General features: G+C 38.1%; 1 protein-coding gene across 31 annotated transcripts in view; it reads left to right on the plus strand.

Moving 5' to 3' along the window:
• Positions 1–19,399, plus strand: part of ank2b (ankyrin 2b, neuronal) — a 165,959-nt gene that overhangs the window by 116,024 nt on the left and 30,536 nt on the right. For 14 of the 31 annotated variants that reach the window (XM_059536509.1, XM_059536444.1, XM_059536557.1 and 11 more), the window contains 13 exons: positions 1,868–1,966; positions 2,988–3,142; positions 3,329–3,540; positions 3,964–4,171; positions 4,497–4,593; positions 4,827–5,055; positions 6,130–6,255; positions 6,341–6,463; positions 7,006–7,038; positions 7,547–7,568; positions 10,415–15,388; positions 15,984–16,061; positions 16,557–16,688. In XM_059536509.1, the coding sequence (XP_059392492.1) occupies positions 1,868–1,966; positions 2,988–3,142; positions 3,329–3,540; positions 3,964–4,171; positions 4,497–4,593; positions 4,827–5,055; positions 6,130–6,255; positions 6,341–6,463; positions 7,006–7,038; positions 7,547–7,568; positions 10,415–15,388; positions 15,984–16,061; positions 16,557–16,688 (6,488 nt within the window). The remainder of the gene's footprint in view (positions 1–1,867; positions 1,967–2,987; positions 3,143–3,328; positions 3,541–3,963; positions 4,172–4,496; positions 4,594–4,826; positions 5,056–6,129; positions 6,256–6,340; positions 6,464–7,005; positions 7,039–7,546; positions 7,569–10,414; positions 15,389–15,983; positions 16,062–16,556; positions 16,689–19,399) is intronic. The other 17 variants (XM_059536533.1, XM_059536542.1, XM_059536664.1 and 14 more) reach the window with 13 other exon arrangements.

The following is a 19,399-nucleotide window of genomic DNA, read 5'->3' on the forward strand; positions in this document are numbered from 1 at the left end:
CGTGCCCTCCTGGGACCCAGAGAGGAAGAAAACTGCTCTCCTGTCGAGATTTCCAGATTCTCCGCCTGGCCCTCCTCCAGGGGAGGGAGAGGTGCCTTCACCATCCCCCAGAAAGCAGCTACCTCTCTCCGGGTCACCCGTCCCGGGGCCTCTTGCTCTTCTGCTCACCGCCAAGTTTGACGGGGGCCGGGACGGGAGGGGCAGCCTGCCTGCGCCCAGCTCCACGGCACCACTTGGAGGCTGCTGCAGATGCGGCGCGTGAGCGGGGGCGGATGCAGGGGGCTGCCCTTGGCGACGAGCAGGCTGGGGCACTGCGGCCGGCGGGCGGGTAGAGGCAGCAGCTGCCCGCCAGGGCAGGATGTGTCGGATCCCCTCAGTCTGCTTCTGGGCAGCAGAGACCAAGTTCTCTGGGCCAAGTTCTCGACTGCGTCGCCAAAGAGGCCGAGAAGTGCAAGAGGAGTGGTGGGCCCCAGAGGGTTGGTTCCCTGCGGGGGTTGCCACCACTGTGACCCTCAAACCATCCGCGCTACTGCCGGAAGTGGTTCTCGTCTGTTGGCCGCCAGAACGAGCCCCAGATCGCGGCCGCGGCAGCGGGACTCCGCCCCCCTGAAGGTAGCGGAGCCTGGTTCGCAGCTCCGAGATGGTCATATTCCCGCAGTGAGAACATGACTCATCCACGAAAGCCACCTCAGCGTGCTCGACGCCCAGACCCGTTGCCAGGTAACGACCGCACCCAGAAACGCACGGGTGAAACGGCATCCTTACAAGGACGATCCGTCGTCTTTACAAAGACGCACCCGTGAAGCTCTTTTAGAGAAATTTGCTCTTTAGGAAATGCTCTTTTAGTGCTGAGGCGCACAGGGGAATTGGCCGTTTGCAACACGTCAGGGGTAATGCAGCCTGAAGTGTGCAATCCACTCGACACAGGAACGACCGCCGCTGAAGCGCCGTCTCGCCAACACACGAAGCTTCCGAGAGCGTGCTGAACTCGTAGTTCACAGCAGACACAGTTGAGCAGAGCGATACTAACACTCGGCTCCGAAGCGAAAAGCTGGAATGCATTGCACCTGCTGCCCTCTTATACTCACGCAGTGATCAGCGGCAGCTGGATGCAATAATTGCATGCCAATGTGCATTGGCTCGTTTAGTTTACACTCGAAGTAGATTGGTCTATCGAAGCGATATCCCATATTCGTCGGTCACCGACGTGGCGTCGAGAGTGACCGACTGAAAGGGAAGCTTATTTATTCAGTATGTATAAATTCAGTCCAGGGTCATATATATTTGAATGCAAACAAAATCCCAACTGGAAACTAGCATTAACATGTTTGAATGATGATGTAAGCAAATAGTTAAATAATGTAGTAATTGATATTTGGAACATTTCAGATTTTCTAGGAAAATGAACTTTTGAGAATATTTGTATTAATGATGTTTCTGTTTTAATGCTCCCATGAGTCATTGGAGTTCCAATGAGTTTGCATGGAACAGGCTTTTAGCATGGTCTTTAAGAAACTAAACTAGGATATAACTATAATATTAGTTGCTTATTACATTTATATCACCAACAAAATAATATATTGTAAAGAGTTGATATACAGTATATTTCCATGTCCTAAAAGTTACTGGTGATTTATTTGATGATTTATTTTATAAAAAAAATTCTAGCATTTGACAATAAATCATGCAGAAAGTGTCAAAATAATCATATGTATTACAAAAACTAGAGATTTTACAGTTCTTTTCTAATAACCAGAAGGAAAAAGCTCTTCTGACTTCTCTATTCTAAATGGAAATGGGTCTACACAGGAAACTCGACAATATGCCATCTATGCTCTCTTTTCTCACTGCTGCTATTGGATGACAGTAAGCTCCACCTCCCTACTGCCCCACCCCCTCTGAATGAGGGTGAGAGTTTGGTTAGCCGCATTCTGCAACTGGGCCCACCAGGGACAAAATTTCTGGGGTAGGAGTAACACATAAAACAACCGATGGATGCCAGTCCCACACCCCACTTTATCTTTTCACACTATCTTCTTTTAAATTGTGTTGTATTTGGTTGTATTCTGCTTGTAAAGTGTCTCTTTATAGTAGTGTATGGTACCATATGTGCACCTTAGTGTCATTTTTTTTTTCATTTTAGTCTTGATTACTCATGAGTGTTTCCAAACTTGTTGAAACTGATTAACAAATTGTGGATATACTTACATACATCGCTATCAAAATTTCACAGGTTTGGGAATTCATCAAAACATTCCAAAATCACACTATTTGTAGTGATTGTCATACTATTTGTAGTGAAATGTGTTTTTCTAAATCATGTGTTTCCTTTAGCTCCTTTAGATGAATGTTTGTACCCAGCTTTATGTGCTCATCCTTTTTTTATGCCATTTGCTGAGCTACTTTTGTTGCAGCATGAATTTCAGTGGTTGTGTGCATTTTTAGGTATCAAAATGATATGAATATTGCTATATGTGGCAGGTACTTTTTGTATATTTGTGATTATTTTTATTTTTTTACTCATTAGGCCTTAGTCTAGTAGGTATGTCCAGGAGAGTTTTAATCAAGTATTAAGACTTGCATCAAGAGATATCTGGGCATATCAAGGTGTTTCAGCAATTAAGTTAAAACGAATTGAAAGCCAAGTCCAGTTGCTTTTCATAATATAGAATACAATAAACATTATTAATGCATAGCCTGCATGATATAAACTTTACTTGCTACAGTTTTAATTTGCAGTTACTATTACTGAATTAGTGAAAAGTAAATGCAATCGATAATATCTATTTCCCATTTCTGAATGTTATTATACCAATTGCATTACATTAAAACAGCAAGCCTCACAAGATCATTTGTTACAGTGATTTCAGAGCTAAAATTATTAGCTTAACTGTAGATAATATGGTAGATATATAGACTTTGTACATAGAATTCAAAACACATGAACGCACACACTTACACATGTTTTTACACCTGCTGGGTGTTAGGCCGGTGATTGTGGAGATCCCTCACTTTGCGGCTCTAAGAGGAAAAGAGAGGGAGCTGGTGATCTTACGCAGTGAAACAGGAGAGAGTTGGAAAGAGCATCATTGTGAGTACACAGAAGAAGAGCTCAACCAGATCCTCAACGGCATGGATGAGGGTAAGAAAAAAACACATCATCTACATATAAGCATAACATGAATATGACCAATGCAAATGATTACCTTCTTTCTTTCTAACATAGGCATTCAGGTCTACACAATTAAATGTTGCATGTCTTATTGGCTGCTCTATACATTATGTACAATATATATATATATATGTATATGTTTTTTTTTTTTTTTAGGGCTAGACCCACCAGAAGAGTTGGAGAAAAAGCGAATCTGTCGCATTATCACTCGAGACTTTCCACAGTATTTTGCTGTGGTGTCACGAATTAAGCAAGACAGTAATCTCATTGGTCCAGAAGGTGGTATTCTGAGTAGCACAGTGGTCCCTCAAGTACAGGCTGTCTTCCCAGAGGGAGCTCTCACTAAACGCATCCGTGTTGGCCTGCAGGTAGCATGGAGATTAAATAAAAAATATTTAAGTGTAGAATCATAGTGCACACAGCTGTATTTTAGTTTAATTTTATTTTCCTTTATTTGTCAGTTATTGCTGTTCATTTAGCTATAACATAATAATGGTAATGTTTAGGGCTGGTAAGCAATTACAATTTTTAATCTAATTAATTACATGATGTGGGGATTAATTAATCTAATTAATCACACATCAAATTTGGAGAAATTACTCTGAAAAGATCATTTAAAGTCATGAAACAGAGTACATTACAAAAAGTAGGTTCAGCAAGAAATATTTTGTTTGATAAAATTTATTACATATGCTGTTTTGGACAATGTGAGAAAATGATGACAGAATTGTAATTTTTGGTTGGGTTTATTATGATAGTTTGTATCATTATTGCCTTTGCTTTTTGGCCAGGCTCAACCAATGAGTATTGATGTAGTGAGGAAGAATCTGGGCAATAAAGCCACATTCAGCCCTATAGTCACTCTGGAACCACGGAGGAGGAAATTCCATAAACCCATAACCATGACCATCCCTGTCCCGAAGAGCTCCGCTGACCCAATCCATGGCGGCTTTGGAGGTGGAGATGTTCCTACATTACGTTTGCTATGCAGCATCACAGGTAAGAAAGTACACAGGAATATACAGAAACCAAACAAAATGCTCTTCATTCTGTAGGTAGCACAATATGCATTGAAAGTGTATTAAAGGGTAAGCGTAACACTGTAACACAGTGTACAACTAGTTGCATATGTTAAGTCAAGTAGAGCCTATAATAATCTACTTGAGCTTTATGGTGTACTTCTGATTTGAAATAAAAATAATTGCCATTTTCTGGTTATATATGTTTATAATATGCCATTGTTCTTATTGTTGTACAAACATTGTTGCTAAATTTATAAACATATTTGAATTTTGTAACCAAAGACCTTTTTTTGCATGTTTAGGTGGGACCACTCCTGCTCAGTGGGAGGATATCACTGGGACTACACCATTAACATTCACCAGTGACTGTGTGTCTTTCACCACAAATGTGTCTGCCAGGTATTTTCTCTACAAGCATTGCCTGGTAGAGCATTACTCAGTTTATGTTAAATGCATACTATTATGTCTTTTTGATAAAAAAAAGTATTAAAAAAGTATTCCTTGTTTTTGAATTACACATTTTCCTGTTAAAACCTAATCCTCAGTGAAGCCCACAATCAAACAAACAGTAAATAAACAAATGAAAAAAATTGATTAAATTGCACCAATATCTCCCATATTTTCTTCATTAGATTCTGGCTTATAGACTGCAGGCAGGTTCAGGAGTCGGTGAACTTCGCCACTCAGGTGTATCGTGAGATCATCTGTGTACCTTACATGGCCAAATTCGTCATCTTTGCCAAAACACATGACCCTATTGAGGCTCGACTGCGCTGTTTCTGTATGACTGACGATAAAATGGACAAAACTTTGGAGCAGCAAGAGAACTTCACAGAAGTGGCACGTAGCCGAGATGTGGAGGTCAGTCATGGGTATTGCTACACTGGATTCTTTTTAATCTTTTTTAATATACTTCAGTGATTTTTTTACCACATATAAAGAGGTGTTCCTTAAAAAATGGTATACCATGAATGCTTACATTAATTAATAAAACTAATTGGAATTGTTGTTCAGAACTGGAATTCAACAGTTTTTCACAGCTGCAGTGTTAACTGAAAAAAAAACTGTAAAATGTTTAGTAACTTGATGCAACTTAACAGAATAGACTGTCCATTTTTTTTTTTATGAATACTAGTTTACAGCAGCTTCAAGCCCATCTCATATTTATAAGGGAGCATTTAAATTACAGAGAATTTGAGATAATAACAAATTTATTGTCTTACAGCTGATCAAATGAATCATCTTGCAATCAGTTGAACTGGTCATAATTATCAACTCTGAAAGTATATTACTTTTGTTCACTAGTGAAATAATAGTACAGTAAAATCACTATTTATTAGTAAGATAAAAAGATAAGACATTAACTTGTAAGCACAGAGCACAATACTCTTCTCTTTAAATGTACCCTTTTAAGACAGTAATTTATAAAAAAATATATATTATTAATTTTAGTACATGTAAATTTTAACACACATCTAACAAGCTGAAAGATAGAAGGAAAGACAGATAAAAAATGGTTTTGTAGAGACTTGAAAAATGTCTATTTCACAGACCTGACCTTAACAAACCATTTTGTAAATGAGTGGGAAACTTAAGCTTTGGGGCAAAGTTTAAATTAGACTAAACAACTACAGTAGATGACTTGTTCTGGTTCTGACCAGTTATTTAGACACTCTCTTTAGTTTAGGATGTAGCTATCCTAACTTTGTTCTCCTCCCCTCAAATTAATCAACATGTTATTTTCTTAGTCACATGGTTTGTGATCATCCCGCTCTTGCAGTATATAATTTAGTAATGATTTCTATAAAAATAATATGATACATTCTCTCCAAAATTGATTACCATCAGCATTTAGGAAATTATTTAACAATCACATATACACACGTTTGAATGTGTTTTTAACAAAGAGAATGTTATCGCTATGTTTCATTCTAGGTATTAGAAGGTAAACCAATCTATGTAGACTGTTTTGGAAACCTGGTTCCTCTAACAAAAAGTGGCCAGCATCATGTCTTCAGCTTCTATGCCTTTAAAGAAAATCGACTGGCTCTTTTTATCAAAGTAAGTCAACTATGATACATCTGAAGAATAAGAATTTGATTCATACACTGGTTTAACTGCACACTTGGTAAATCACTTATCGTAGATACGAGACAACACTCAAGAGCCTTGTGGACGTTTGTCCTTCACAAAAGAACCAAGATCTTACAGGACTTTGACTCATAGTGCAATATGCAATTTAAACATCACCCTGCCAGTTTACTCAAAGGTAAGTTAATGACCTTTGCTATTACTGACATTACAGAGCTGCAAAGTGCATTGTCCACTGAAATTTCCATTTATTTTGTGATTGTTTGTTTTGTCAGCTTTTATGGCAGGTTTGCATGCATTACATTCATTTTGTTGCTGTTATATGATTGTTTCAGGCCACAATATCTACATAGCTTTATATAAACTTTAACATGTGAGTAACATTATTATACATAGATGAAGCACCACAGCATTTAATTACATTATTACACAACTCATTGCTGTGGTTATTTGGAAAGCCTCATCATTAGGGCAATATTTTCCTTCTATTTCTTAATTTTATTTCCTTGTTTAATATTGCAGTGTACTGGGGTTAAAATTGATAAATGCTTTCATGCATTTCTGTTGTACTTAACCCTTGTCACACCTCACTGGCTGGCTTCAGATATGTTCTGTTGCTTTGGTAACTGCTTTGCCTGCTCTCTCTGTCTCTCTTGTACTTCTGTCCTTTCTATCTTCCCGGCACTCTCTGCCTCTTTTGCTGCTTTTTGCTCCTCAAAGGAATCAGATTCAGAACAAGAACCTGATGAGGAGGTAACTGCAATTTTGCACTTTAATTGACAAAATGTCTTTTGCTTTCCTCCATTATCTCAGTTTAAAACTCCAGTCTGCAGTCTCACTGGCTTTAACTATTATGAGTAGTACTAACAGTATTTTGTTAGTGCACAGACAAAAGCTGTTGTGTGAACAGTAATACTGAGAAAATATTGTGAAACCCTTAGGATCTCATGAATGGCCCCTTAAATTATTATTATTATTTTGATTGTTTGCTTGTTTTTAGTAGCAATGGCTTAATGCATAAAGTACAGATCATTATAACGGGTTTACACACATTTTCTCATAACTATATATTGTTTGCTGCACCAGCTGTGATACAGTAGATGTAATGTCAGCATCCAGACAACTTATGTGGGGTCAAATAGCACGAAATAAGAAAGTAAATTAGCAGTTCTAAGCTAAAAATATGTATGTCTGTTAATGCATAGCATGTATACAACTGAATTTTCTTCACCTTTTTTTTTTTTTTTTTTTTTTTTAACAGACAAGCCGGACACTTGAGAAATGTAAGAAGTCTAGTTTAATTAAACTATTTTTTCTTGCACCGGACACCTTTCCACTTATCTTACTAACTGAGAATGTCACCACTGTAAAATAACTTACAAAGCATGGTATTAACATTCCAAAAACAATTATTTGTGTCTGAGTGAGTTAACTATTTGCCTGTTGTAAAATACTTTTCTCAGTTAAATTAAAGTTAATGTTAGCTTCAGGGAAATGATTCTCACGTCTTTCACATTCCTTTGTACATCACAACAAAAATTAATATTACATTATAAGGGTCTATATAAAATATATAAAATGGGTTCCTTTTGCTATTGAAAAAGCACATTTTAAAAGTAAATTTCTAGTCTCTCTAAGACTTTAAAGGTACACTATGTAACATTTTTGTTCACAATTATTTTGTTTACTTTATATGACTTTATATGAGCAGGTAGATTAAGAATACATCTACCCAAACATGTTTTTGTCTTTTTCTGACTCACTAAGGTACACCTATAATGTTTATATTGGTACTATTTTAGACCGAGCAGGATGCTAAGGAGTAGCACAGTATGCAAAGTAGCTCTGGCTACAGTGTTTTTCACAAGATGCAATTATTATTTTTTATTAACCTCAAGAGCACAAAAGTTATGTAGTGTCCTTTTAGACATTCTATCTAACATCTATCTTTAAGTGGTAATTAATTGCATTGTGCTATGTTAATTAATATACCCATTTGAGACACAAAAGCACCCATTTTATAATGACTACTCAACTTTTTTCTTTCTCTAGTCCAGTGGTTTTTAAATGAATAGTTCACCCAAAAATTTAACATGTCAGAAAAAATGTTCTCACCCTCATGCTATGTCATCCCAAATGTAAATGAGTTTGTTTCTTCATCTGAAAAGATTTAGATAAACTTAACATTGCATCACTTGCATCAAGTCTAGTCCATCATTTAAGGTCTTGTGAAGTAAAAAGCTGCATGCATGTAAGAATCAAATCTACCCTTTGTTAAGGCATTTTAACTTCAAAACCATTGCTTCTGGTCAAAATACGAGTCCATAAACAATAATAACACTTCCTCCATTGAAAAAGCCCATCCATTGTTGTCTTCTCACATCAAAATCCAGGGACATATTTGTTTAGAATTGCTTTGGACTGATTTTGCTTCTAAACTGTGCTTGATCTTTGGGTATTTCTCTCCTGATTTAGACGAAATGTCTTTTTCACTAGAGAAAGCAAAATTATGTATAGAGGTGGTTAAAAAAGTAAAAACGTCAAAAATGTGTTAATTAGGGACTTATTACAAACATGCAGATATTCACTTCACTAGACATTTATTGATGGGCTGGAGTTGTATGGATTACTTGTGGATTATTTTTTAATTTTTGGTGAACTATTCTTTTGGGTCTGGGGAACCATTGCTCTACATGTTTTGTATGTTTCTCTTATCTCACACAGTATAGTTCGGCTCTCTTCTAACAAGCTCATGACCTTAATCTAGTATGAATAAGGGGGAAAAATGTGCAGCTGTGGTTCCCCATTTTCTTATTTTAGGTGATATAAGTGAGTTTAGCTTTTTTTTTCATATAAGAATCATTCTGATCGGTTTATGGATCATGATAGAAGGAGAGGTTTTTGAATAGTCACTTTTTATGTACAATGTGAATTTCATTCATACTGTGGTGATGTTTATGTTTTCAACTGTTTTAGAGCCCTATTCCCTTCATTGCACAATAACAATCTGCAAAGCAAATTATGATTTTCATCTAAATCTGTATGAGTCACCCTCATTAGTACCTTTTTAGTGCCTTTAAAAAATAAGCCAGCCTAGCAATACTCTTTCCTCTATTGATATGCTGTAAGAATGTACAAAACACTGAAGTGAGCATATGATATAAACCTGTAGCTAAACTAGTCATTGCACAGTTTATATGCATTTATTTATTAGATGTGTTGCTTTATCAGTTGGATATTAACATTGTATAGTTTTCTTACTATTGCTTTAGAAAATATCAAATCCCCACACTATGTAATGTGACCTATAAGTATAGTATACATTAGGTTAATGTTTAGGTATAAGTAAAACTTAGAATCCAGATTTATTTCTACATTTACCTTAGTATACAATAACATGTTAGTTTACTAAGGATATAACAGCTTAAACAGAATATTTTGAATGCTGTCTTGTGTGTGTGAATGATTTTTCATAACTGCTCTTTGTTTAACACTATTCATCATTGCCACTACTAATATATAAAAAAAACCTTTCAATTATGATAAAAAAAAATATAGCGTATGTTGTTTTTCAAATGCATTTAATTCCACATTCTAAAAACACATTTATTTATTTTTTTTTTTGTCATTGCATTTAAGTTGCATATCACTGGCTTTCTTGAGAAAAAAAAAAAAAACTAAGTTAGTAAGTTACATGAATTCTCTCTCTCTCTTTTTCTTTCTTCTGTAGTCATGAGTTCTATATGAGCAATGTCTACTTTGTGTCACTGTTCTTCAGTACATGTCCAAGTGTTTGGGTTGGCTTATTTTTGTCTCCCTTTTTGAAATATTGCGTTAGTTTGTTTTTTGTTTGTGTGTGAGTGTGCTGTGTAACCAAATGTGAATAAGCAACTTGCTTATACTTCTGTTGTCTTTAAGATTTGGTTAGTAATTGCTTTGCAGTTGTTATTTTCCCATGAGTCCAGTAGACTCTCCACCACTCATTATCCCACAATCCACTTAGTTTTTTATCATCTTGAAGCCTTCTGGTTCTTGAAACTTGAATTTATCCCTTATCTCCTTTTCCAATCTCTGTCCCTTTAATTTAAATTTTGGTTAATTTGCTCCTTAAATGTCATCCAAATGGAAGATGATGAAGACACTGAAACATCATTCCTGAAAACACAAATAATCCGAGACTCCCCTGCCCTAGCAAGTCCAGATTTACTCTCTGAAGTGTCAGAGATGAAACAAGACCTTATCAAAATGACTGTTATTCTGACTACTGATTCCTCAGAGAAAGCAGGTCCCATGCAAGGGGATTATTTAGATAAGGGGGTGGAGGAGGTGTCAGCAGAGCCTTTTGAGATAATGGAAAAAGTCAAAGAGGATTTGGAAAAAGTTAGTGAAATTCTGAGAAGTGGAACATGTGACAAGGAAGAGTCTGCAAAAACAGACAGCCATCCACATAGGAAGGATGAGGGCTGGGTTCTACTAACAGAAAGTGAAATCGAAGAGGCAAAAATGATGGCTGCCTTTGAATCTCAAGAATCACTTCTAAAGGAAGTTCGAGTCAACAGAGGATCACAGAGACCAAAGGCTGCTTGGGACAGGCCTGGCATAGAGACTGGTCCCATTGGTGAAGTTAAGGAATACTTATTGGATGTGTCTGATACATCTAGGCCTGAATCCCAAGAGTCTCCATCACAGCAAAGGTTCACTGAGGTTGTTCTGCGCAGAGGTGGTCGGAAAATAGTCCCAACAGTGGCAAAAGACACTAAGGCCCATACAACAGATGTAAAAAAGCCAATCAGAAGAAAAGGACCTCAAGGATACACAGATGAAACCGACTCATCTAGCACAAAAGAAAGTATTGTTAGTAAAAGCACTGGGAAGTCTTCCGAAGGGGATGCCTTTCTACCCGTCCCTGGAGACCAGAAAAAGTCTCCTGTTTCACCAGTGGTTGAGGAGACACCAATCGGTTCCATCAAAGAGAAAGTTAAGGCTCTTCAAAAGAAAGTAGAGGAAGAACAAAAAGGTCACAAAAAACAAACAGGCCAAAAACCTCCATATAAAGCAACAGAAGCCAAAGCATCTTCTGTTGTGAAAGATCAGAAAACATCAGGCATGAAAAAACAGACTTCTTCACCCCAGAAACAGTCTCCTGCTAGGTCAACAGGCTCTGAACCTGTGAGACTAGAAGAAACCATGTCTGTAAGAGAACTAATGAGAGCATTTCAAACTGGCCAAGACCCCTCAAAAAGAAAGGCTGGGCTCTTTGAGCACAGAGGCCCTTCCAAAACTGAAGGCACTACAGTGAGTAAACCAGAGGCTATCCTCACAAAGTCACAATGTTTTGCCCAAGCACCCTCACATGAAGAAGTGTCTCTTGATGTTTTAAAGCCTGAAGATCACCATGAAGAAAAAGAAGTCAAAAGTAGTCCACACATAAAAAAATCTCAAGACATTGAAAAAGATACAGAAGCAAGTCAAAGGGGTCATCAATGTCCACAGGAAAAGAGTGGTAAGGCTGTGGTTTCTGGAATAGTGTCAGCAGGTCCTTTTACTCACTCAAGCATGGCAACAACAATTCCTCAAAATTTGTCAGATCAGCGCAGAGGTCTTTTACCTGACAACGGTACAGAGAACAGTGCATTTGATGACAGCTCTGACAGCATTAGACATGCAGCATTGGTCGACTCGCCCAATGCAAGCCTTGCTGAAGTGGAAGCCCCATTGAGTTCTGAGGAAAGTTACAAACATGAGGGCATGGCTGAGACTCCAGAAACAAGCCCTGAGAGCCTCTCGTTATCACCGAAAAAGCCAGCTCAGTCTATACTTGCAAAGACCTCAAAATCAGTAGCAGTCACTCCTAAAGTCAAGACAAGTAAAATATATGTTTCCTTTTCTACTGAGATGAAGACAACCAATGAACAGGCATCTGAAACTACAGTTCATCCAGCATTGAGCAAAGCAGTGGATGAAGCAACAAAAAGTGAGTCTATGTCTATTCCTCTTGGAAATAGGGGGCTGAAGTTTGAGGGTGAACAAACTTCTGTGGATAAGGACATTGTTTCTGTGTCATCCAAACCATCTAAATCTCGAAAACTGACGAAAAGAACATCTGAAACACTAGAGTGTTTTCTGAGCGATGAGGAATCCTTTGATGGTCAATTAATACCTACCTCTGCTGACTCTCTGGCCTCAAGGGCAACTACACAGGATCATGGTGGTTTAGTGCTACCGCTTAGACACCAAGATTCAGAGAACCTTAGTCCAGTAGCTGATGATTCTTTTACTATTAGCCACAAGGACTCTTTAGAGGGTAGTCCACTGATGGAAGACGACTCTTCCCATAAAACCCCCGACTCTATTGAGCCTAGTCCAACAAAAGAATCCCCATGCCGTGACTCTTTAGAAAACAGCCCCATAGAGATGAAAACCAACCTGGCTTTTCCCCCTACAGTAGAACAACCCAGTGTGACCACAGGGCCCCTGACATCCTCCAAAGCCCCTGAAATCCCCCCAGACAGTTTGCATAGTAGAATGCTCAAAGAACAGGAGGGTAATGCTGAAGATGACGGTTGTGAGCAGACATCCCTGATGACAAGTTCGGGTAAGAGTCCTCTCTCACCTGACACATCAAGTTCTGAAGAGGTAAGTTATGAGGTCAATCCCAAAACCCCAGACCCCATGGTCCTGATTGTTCCCTTTAAGCCATCAGTAATCCCTGAGGAGACAGTAGAAGATGCTGAGTTGAAGTTTGGCCTGACACAGAGGAAAATTACTCCAGATGAAGAGATGTTTAAAATGGCTGCCAAAATAAAAACATTTGATGAAATGGAGCAAGATGCAAAAGACAAAAAGGACAATAGAAAAGATAGTGAATCCTTTCAGACCTTGGTAGCGTCTGATGCAAGAGATGAAAGCTTCAAATTGTTTGAGCATGAACCCAGACATGAAAGATCCTCTGTGGATGATATTGGGTTTAGTGAACTCAAACAAGCCTCAGAGATAGCCCGGTCTGTTGAACCGATCATTAAAGTACAACCTCCCTCTCCTTTTCCAGCAGGTATTCATAAGAGCCCACAAACATCTGACGACATTCAACAAACCATGGCCCACAGTCCAGCTTCTTCAGCTGAATCAGCAATGAGGAGACCTCTGTCTATCTCAGAAAAGCATACCATAATGCCACACCTTCAAGAATCTCATAGTGAGAAATTTAAGGACAAAAATTATATTGATTCAGAGTTAGTACAGCTAAACAAAACTGCATCTAATAGCAAAAATATAACTGATGAACAAAAAGAGCAAAGCTTAAAAAGATCAATAGGAAATCAAGAAATGTACAGTCATGAACAGCAGGAGGAGGCAGATAATTATCAAAATGTTGACTACAAATCACATAGTCAGGAAGAGTCTAATGTAACAGATGAGATTAAAGGGGATTACATGAGGAATACAGGGACATTTTATGTTGATATTTGTAGTGACAGCTTAGACACTGATACTATTCCAATTATTATTGGGCAAAAAAAAGAAACATTTAAACCAGAAATATGTATTTATGATGACACAGAGGAAGATGATGCTGAGGAGGAACCTCCTAAGACTGAATCTAGAGGAGTTACAGCAAAAGCAGAGACAGACGCCTGGAATTCAATGCGAGAAGATGATGATGCATTTGCAGCGAGACTCAAAGAGGAAGAGCAAAAAATCTTGGGTCTGGCTGTAGATCGGCATTCACAAGGGGCGACTCCAGACACAACACCAGCAAGGACACCCACTGAGGATGGTACACCAACAAGTGAACAAAATCCTTTCCTTTTCCAGGAAGGAAAACTTTTTGAGATGACAAGAAGTGGTGCAATAGACATGACAAAAAGGAGTTACGAGGAGGAAGGGTTTGCATTTTACCAAATAGAGCAACCCATTGTAGAGGGCATAGCTGAAGATGAAGGTAAAGAACCTGTTAGAGCATCAAATGATGCTGAGAATGAGATTGGTTGCAACCTGTCTTTGCAAATAAAAGCAGAGGAGGATGAAGACCTCCATAAAGAGGCTAAAGATTTATTTGTACATTCTCATGCTGGGGATAAGCTGGCTGCAGCTACAAAGTCAGATTTTTCAATGGCTAAAACCCCCATTAAATTGGATGACTCTGCCTCAACCAAAATCTTAGAGAAGGACCCAACAATGTTAGAGGTTAAATCAGACAAATTTATGAGTGAGGGACATTTAGTATCTGATCCTGGTTCCTCTGACACTGTAATAGTCAATGTCCAAAAAGCAGTGTCAACAGTGTCTAGATCAGCTCATTCCCAACAAGACCAGGAGTACTCAGATTCCTCACCAAAAGATCCTCACTCAGTTATAGACCAAACCAAAACTCCTGAAAAGACACAATCCCAAAGTAAAGCTGTCTCTAAAAGTTACACTGCACCATCTCAATCATCTAAGGCTAGAAAATATATGTCCACCTCCAAAGAGGACGAGGAACCAAAGTCCCGAATCCCTGTTAAGGCAAGCTCCGTCAGGTCTGAATGTATCGAACCTGCCAAGGGCAAGAAGTCAAAGTTGCCCATAAAACCTCAATCAAGGCGAAAATCTGAGACGGACACAAGCCCATTCTTAACCTCCAGTTTAACAAAGTCTTCCAAAGCCAAGAGCTTCTGTGAAAGTGATTCCACCAAGAAACCAGCCAAAAAGGACCAGAATCGTCCAACAAGCACTCACCTATCCAGCACAACTAAGACTCTTCCTTCAAGATTACCAGTCAGGGGAAAGCCTGGCCAGCCAGTTCACACTTCCACACCAGCAAAACAAAAAAAGTGTCAGCCAAGGGACACAAACAAACAGTCCATTGTGTTTTTTGAAGAGATTAGTCAAGAAGCAGCTAAGGTAGTGGAGAGTTTGGCTCAGGCAGAGAAAGACAAACATGAGGCTGCTGCCTTGTCTGATGATGAAAGAAGCACCATTAATGCCTCAGTAATAGAGAGTGAACCTTTCATTGACATGCAAATGCCTTTCCCTGAGGATTCCTTGGTCATTGAGCCCAGATGGGACAACCCTGTTGAGACGCAGATGGAACGAATCCCTGCTGATAAAGTCCGAAGTCAAGGTATCCCCCATCTCTTGGGGCCCATTATCTCTTTCTCATCTGCCTCAGAACCTCAGTGATAAAAGTGATGCTTCTCTGTGTTGTAGCTAATGCTTCAACTATTTGTGGCGTTTCTATGATGTATGGATTATGTTTGTGACTGTCTATTTTCCTTTTATCTGACTTAAATTTCAACATTTATATAAAACCAAATTCAGTGGGGTGTATTTATAGTGTTTTTTTTGTTTGTTTGTTTGTTTGTTTTTAGCCAGTATATTAACTATTAATATTACATTATGACAGAACTGGTTAAATTTAAAACGTGAGTTGTGAGATGCTGTGAGATGCTTAGTATTTACAATGTTAGCAAATCCTAGGAGAGTTATTCATAATATTTATTCATGATTGATAGTTTAGCTAGTGTTTGCTCATTGCTTGAAAGTTGAAATTAGTCAGAAATGTTGGTTTAAACTATAGTTAAAAATATAATTTGATATTTTTTTTTTACATGAGAAAGCCAGTGACCTTATTTATCTTAACATTAAATAAGTAAAAAAAAAAATAGTGTTATATGTATGTGCTTATGTGGCTTTTGCTGCTTTGCTGGAATTTGCAGTAGATCCACAGGATGAGGCTGACAGGAAAGAGGGGCGTCTGGCTGTAATAGCAGATCACCTTGGTTTCAGCTGGTCAGGTAAGCAGCTTTTTTTTTATATCAATTAACAAGCTTTCCGAGATGCTGATTTACGCTAATTTTGTTATAGTGACTTGCGAGCAGAGAGCTTAGATGTTGACAGAGCAATACAGTAAATATACAAAAGTTAGACAGAAAGTATTTATATAAACTTTAAACAAGTGCATATGGTTTCAAAACATTTGGGCACCACTGCTCCATACTGACATTTTTTTAAAGGTCAGTATGTAGTACAATACCTAATCATACGGTTCAAGAGTCATCCAGCAATAATAGAAAAGACATTGTAGTTAAAACAGTAGAATTGTTTAAGAGGTTGGATTAATTTTTCATTGTAGTTGCATCTGTTTGCAATAATTGTCATGCCTACATTTTATTATTGTAAACCTTATTTCAACACAAAATGCCTTGCAGTTAAGACACTTTTGTTACATAATACTTTGTTGGTCTGAATTGAATACATGATTTATTACTAATGTGTTTTTGTTCAATCAGAATTGGCTCGAGAGCTTGAATTCAGTGAGGTAGAGATCAATCAGATAAGAAATGAGAACCCAAATTCTCTACAAGACCAAAGCCATGCCCTCATAAAGCTATGGAAAGAAAGGGAGGGTAAAAATGCTACAGGTAAGATAACTGATCATGTGTTTTCCTTTAGTTTATATCTATATTTGCATTGCTCTATTCACGAGATAGTAAACATTATTAAATTGTAGATCAGTTAATTTAAATAATTAAGCTTTCCACTCAGCCAGCACCAATGTGCAGCATCCTTTCTGAATCCACTTTTCTGTAATTAATTCAGCAGCAACTGCTTAAAAGACAGTATTACAAACCCGATTCCAAAAAAGTTGGGACACTGTATAAATTGTGAGTAAAAAAGATATGGAATAATTTACAAATCTCATAAACTTATATTTTATTTACAATAGAATATAGATAACATATCAAATTGAATTGTGAGACATTTTGAAATGTCATGCCAAATATTGGCTCATTTTGGATTTCATGAGAGCTACACATTCCAAAAAAGTTGGGACAGGTAGCAATAAGAGGCCGGAAAAGTTAAATATACATATAAGAAGCTGGATGACCAATTTGCAACTTATTAGGTCAATTGGCAACATGATTGGGTATAAAAAGAGCCTCTCAGAGTGGCAGTGTCTCTCAGAAGTCAAGATGGGCAGAGGATCACCAATTCCCCCAATACTGCAGCGAAAAATAGTGGCGCTATATCAGAAAGGAAAAATTGCAAAGAGTTTGAAGTTATCATCATCTACAGTGCATAATATCATCCAAAGATTCAGAGAATCTGGAACAATCTCTGTGAGTAAGGGTCAAGGCCGGAAAACCACTGGATGCCCATGATCTTCGGGCCCTTAGATGGCACTGCATCACATACGGGAATGCTACTGTAATGGAAATCACAACATGGGCTCAGGAATACTTCCAGAAAACATTGTCGGGTGAACACAATCCACCGTGCCATTCGCCGTTGCCGGCTAAAACTCTATAGGTCAAAAAAGAAGCCATATCTAAACATGATCCAGAAGCGCAGGTGTTTTCTCTGGGCCAAGGCTCATTTAACCCTTTGACGCTTACGATCACACCGGTGTGGTCAGTCTTGGCTGGTCCCTGAAGCGTACGATCACACCGGTGTGATTAGAACTTTCAGTGCGTCACGTCATTAACTGCTAAATTTAAATCCACTTTCGCGCTTCGGCTGGCACAGAGCCAGATCCGACGTGCTGAGCGCTTGTCATATTATCAGACAAATTGAGTATTTTCAACCATTTAATGCATATTTAAAGTTTCAGACATTTAAATACACATGAGTACTAGCAAAAACATACATTTACAGTTTGTAAAATATACACTGATGTCTGTGGAAAAGGCAATAATGATCCATACAAATATAATCTGACGACATGTTTTTATTGATATCATATACAGATTGTGTAGGTAACTGAAGTTTACTCTGCTCTTCTCTCAGTTTACCGCGGACTTACTTTTATGTGTTTTCGGGAGGAGAGGATGAATTTGCGTGTTGTAAATCCCATAGCTCGGATTCAGCGCGAACTAACATAGCGGCGCCCATCACCTGGTATAGATCAACTAACACGGTTGATATAAAAGTGTTTAAACTATCAAATATATTTACTTGCACATATTTCAGAATCGGAATATCAGATATTTCATAATATAGTGAGCATGTTTTGGGAACATTTGTAATAAAACAGGAAAAACGAAACAAAAGCGATCCATGTGTCATACAGATCTATTGCGGTTGTGTTGTGTCACATGACACGCATGACGCATCGCCATGGAAACAATAAGGCGATACATTCTAAAATAACGGTCGTCTAAAAAAAACTCATGCCGAGGGCTCAGCTAGAATATTTTAAACTCACGTGCGAAAGGGTTAAAGTGGACTGTGGAAAGGTGAAAAACTGTTTTATGGCCAGATGAATCAAAAATTTGAAGCCTGCATCTCTGATGGTATGGGGTTGCATGAGTGCATGTGGCATGGGCAGCTTACACATCTGGAAAGGCACCATCAATGCTGAAAGGTATATCCAAGTTCTAGAACAACATATGCTCCCATCCAGATGTCGTCTCTTTTAGGGAAGACCTTGCATTTTCCAACATGACAATGCCAGACCACATACTGCATCAATTATAACATCATGGCTGCCTAGAAGAAGGATCCGGGTACTGAAATGGCCAGCCTGCAGTCTAGATCTTTCACTCATAGAAAACATTTGGCACATCACAAAGAGGAAGATGTGACAAAGAAGACCTAAGACAGTTGAGCAACTAGAAGACTGTATTAGACAAGAATGGGACAACATTCCTATTCCTAAACTTGAGCAACTTGTCTCCTCAGTCCCCAGACATTTGCAGCCTGTTATAAAAAGGAGAGGGGATGCCACACAGTGGTAAACATGGCCTAGTCCCAACTTTTTTGAGATGTGTTGATGCCATGAAATTTAAAATCAATTTATTTTTTTTCCTTAAATGAGACATTTTCTCAGTTTAACGTTTGATGTCATCTATTTTGTATTCTGAATAAAATATTGAAATGTGAAACTTCCACATCATTGCATTCTGTATTTATTCACAATTTGTAGTGTCCCAACTTTTTTGGAATCGGGTTTGTAATTTTAATTCAATAAACTTTCTACAAGGAAAGGAAATTTTTGGTTAAAAACAAAATTACATTTTTAAGCAAGTACATTAAAAAAAAAAAAAAAAAAAAAAAAACAGCACCCAAAACAGCACTGAATTTGAAATAATCATCTATTTGGTAATGAACATGGAACTTTCTAAACAGAAAC

This window comes from Carassius carassius, chromosome 3 (genome assembly GCF_963082965.1).
Source record: "Carassius carassius chromosome 3, fCarCar2.1, whole genome shotgun sequence".
Taxonomy (NCBI): domain Eukaryota; kingdom Metazoa; phylum Chordata; class Actinopteri; order Cypriniformes; family Cyprinidae; genus Carassius; species Carassius carassius.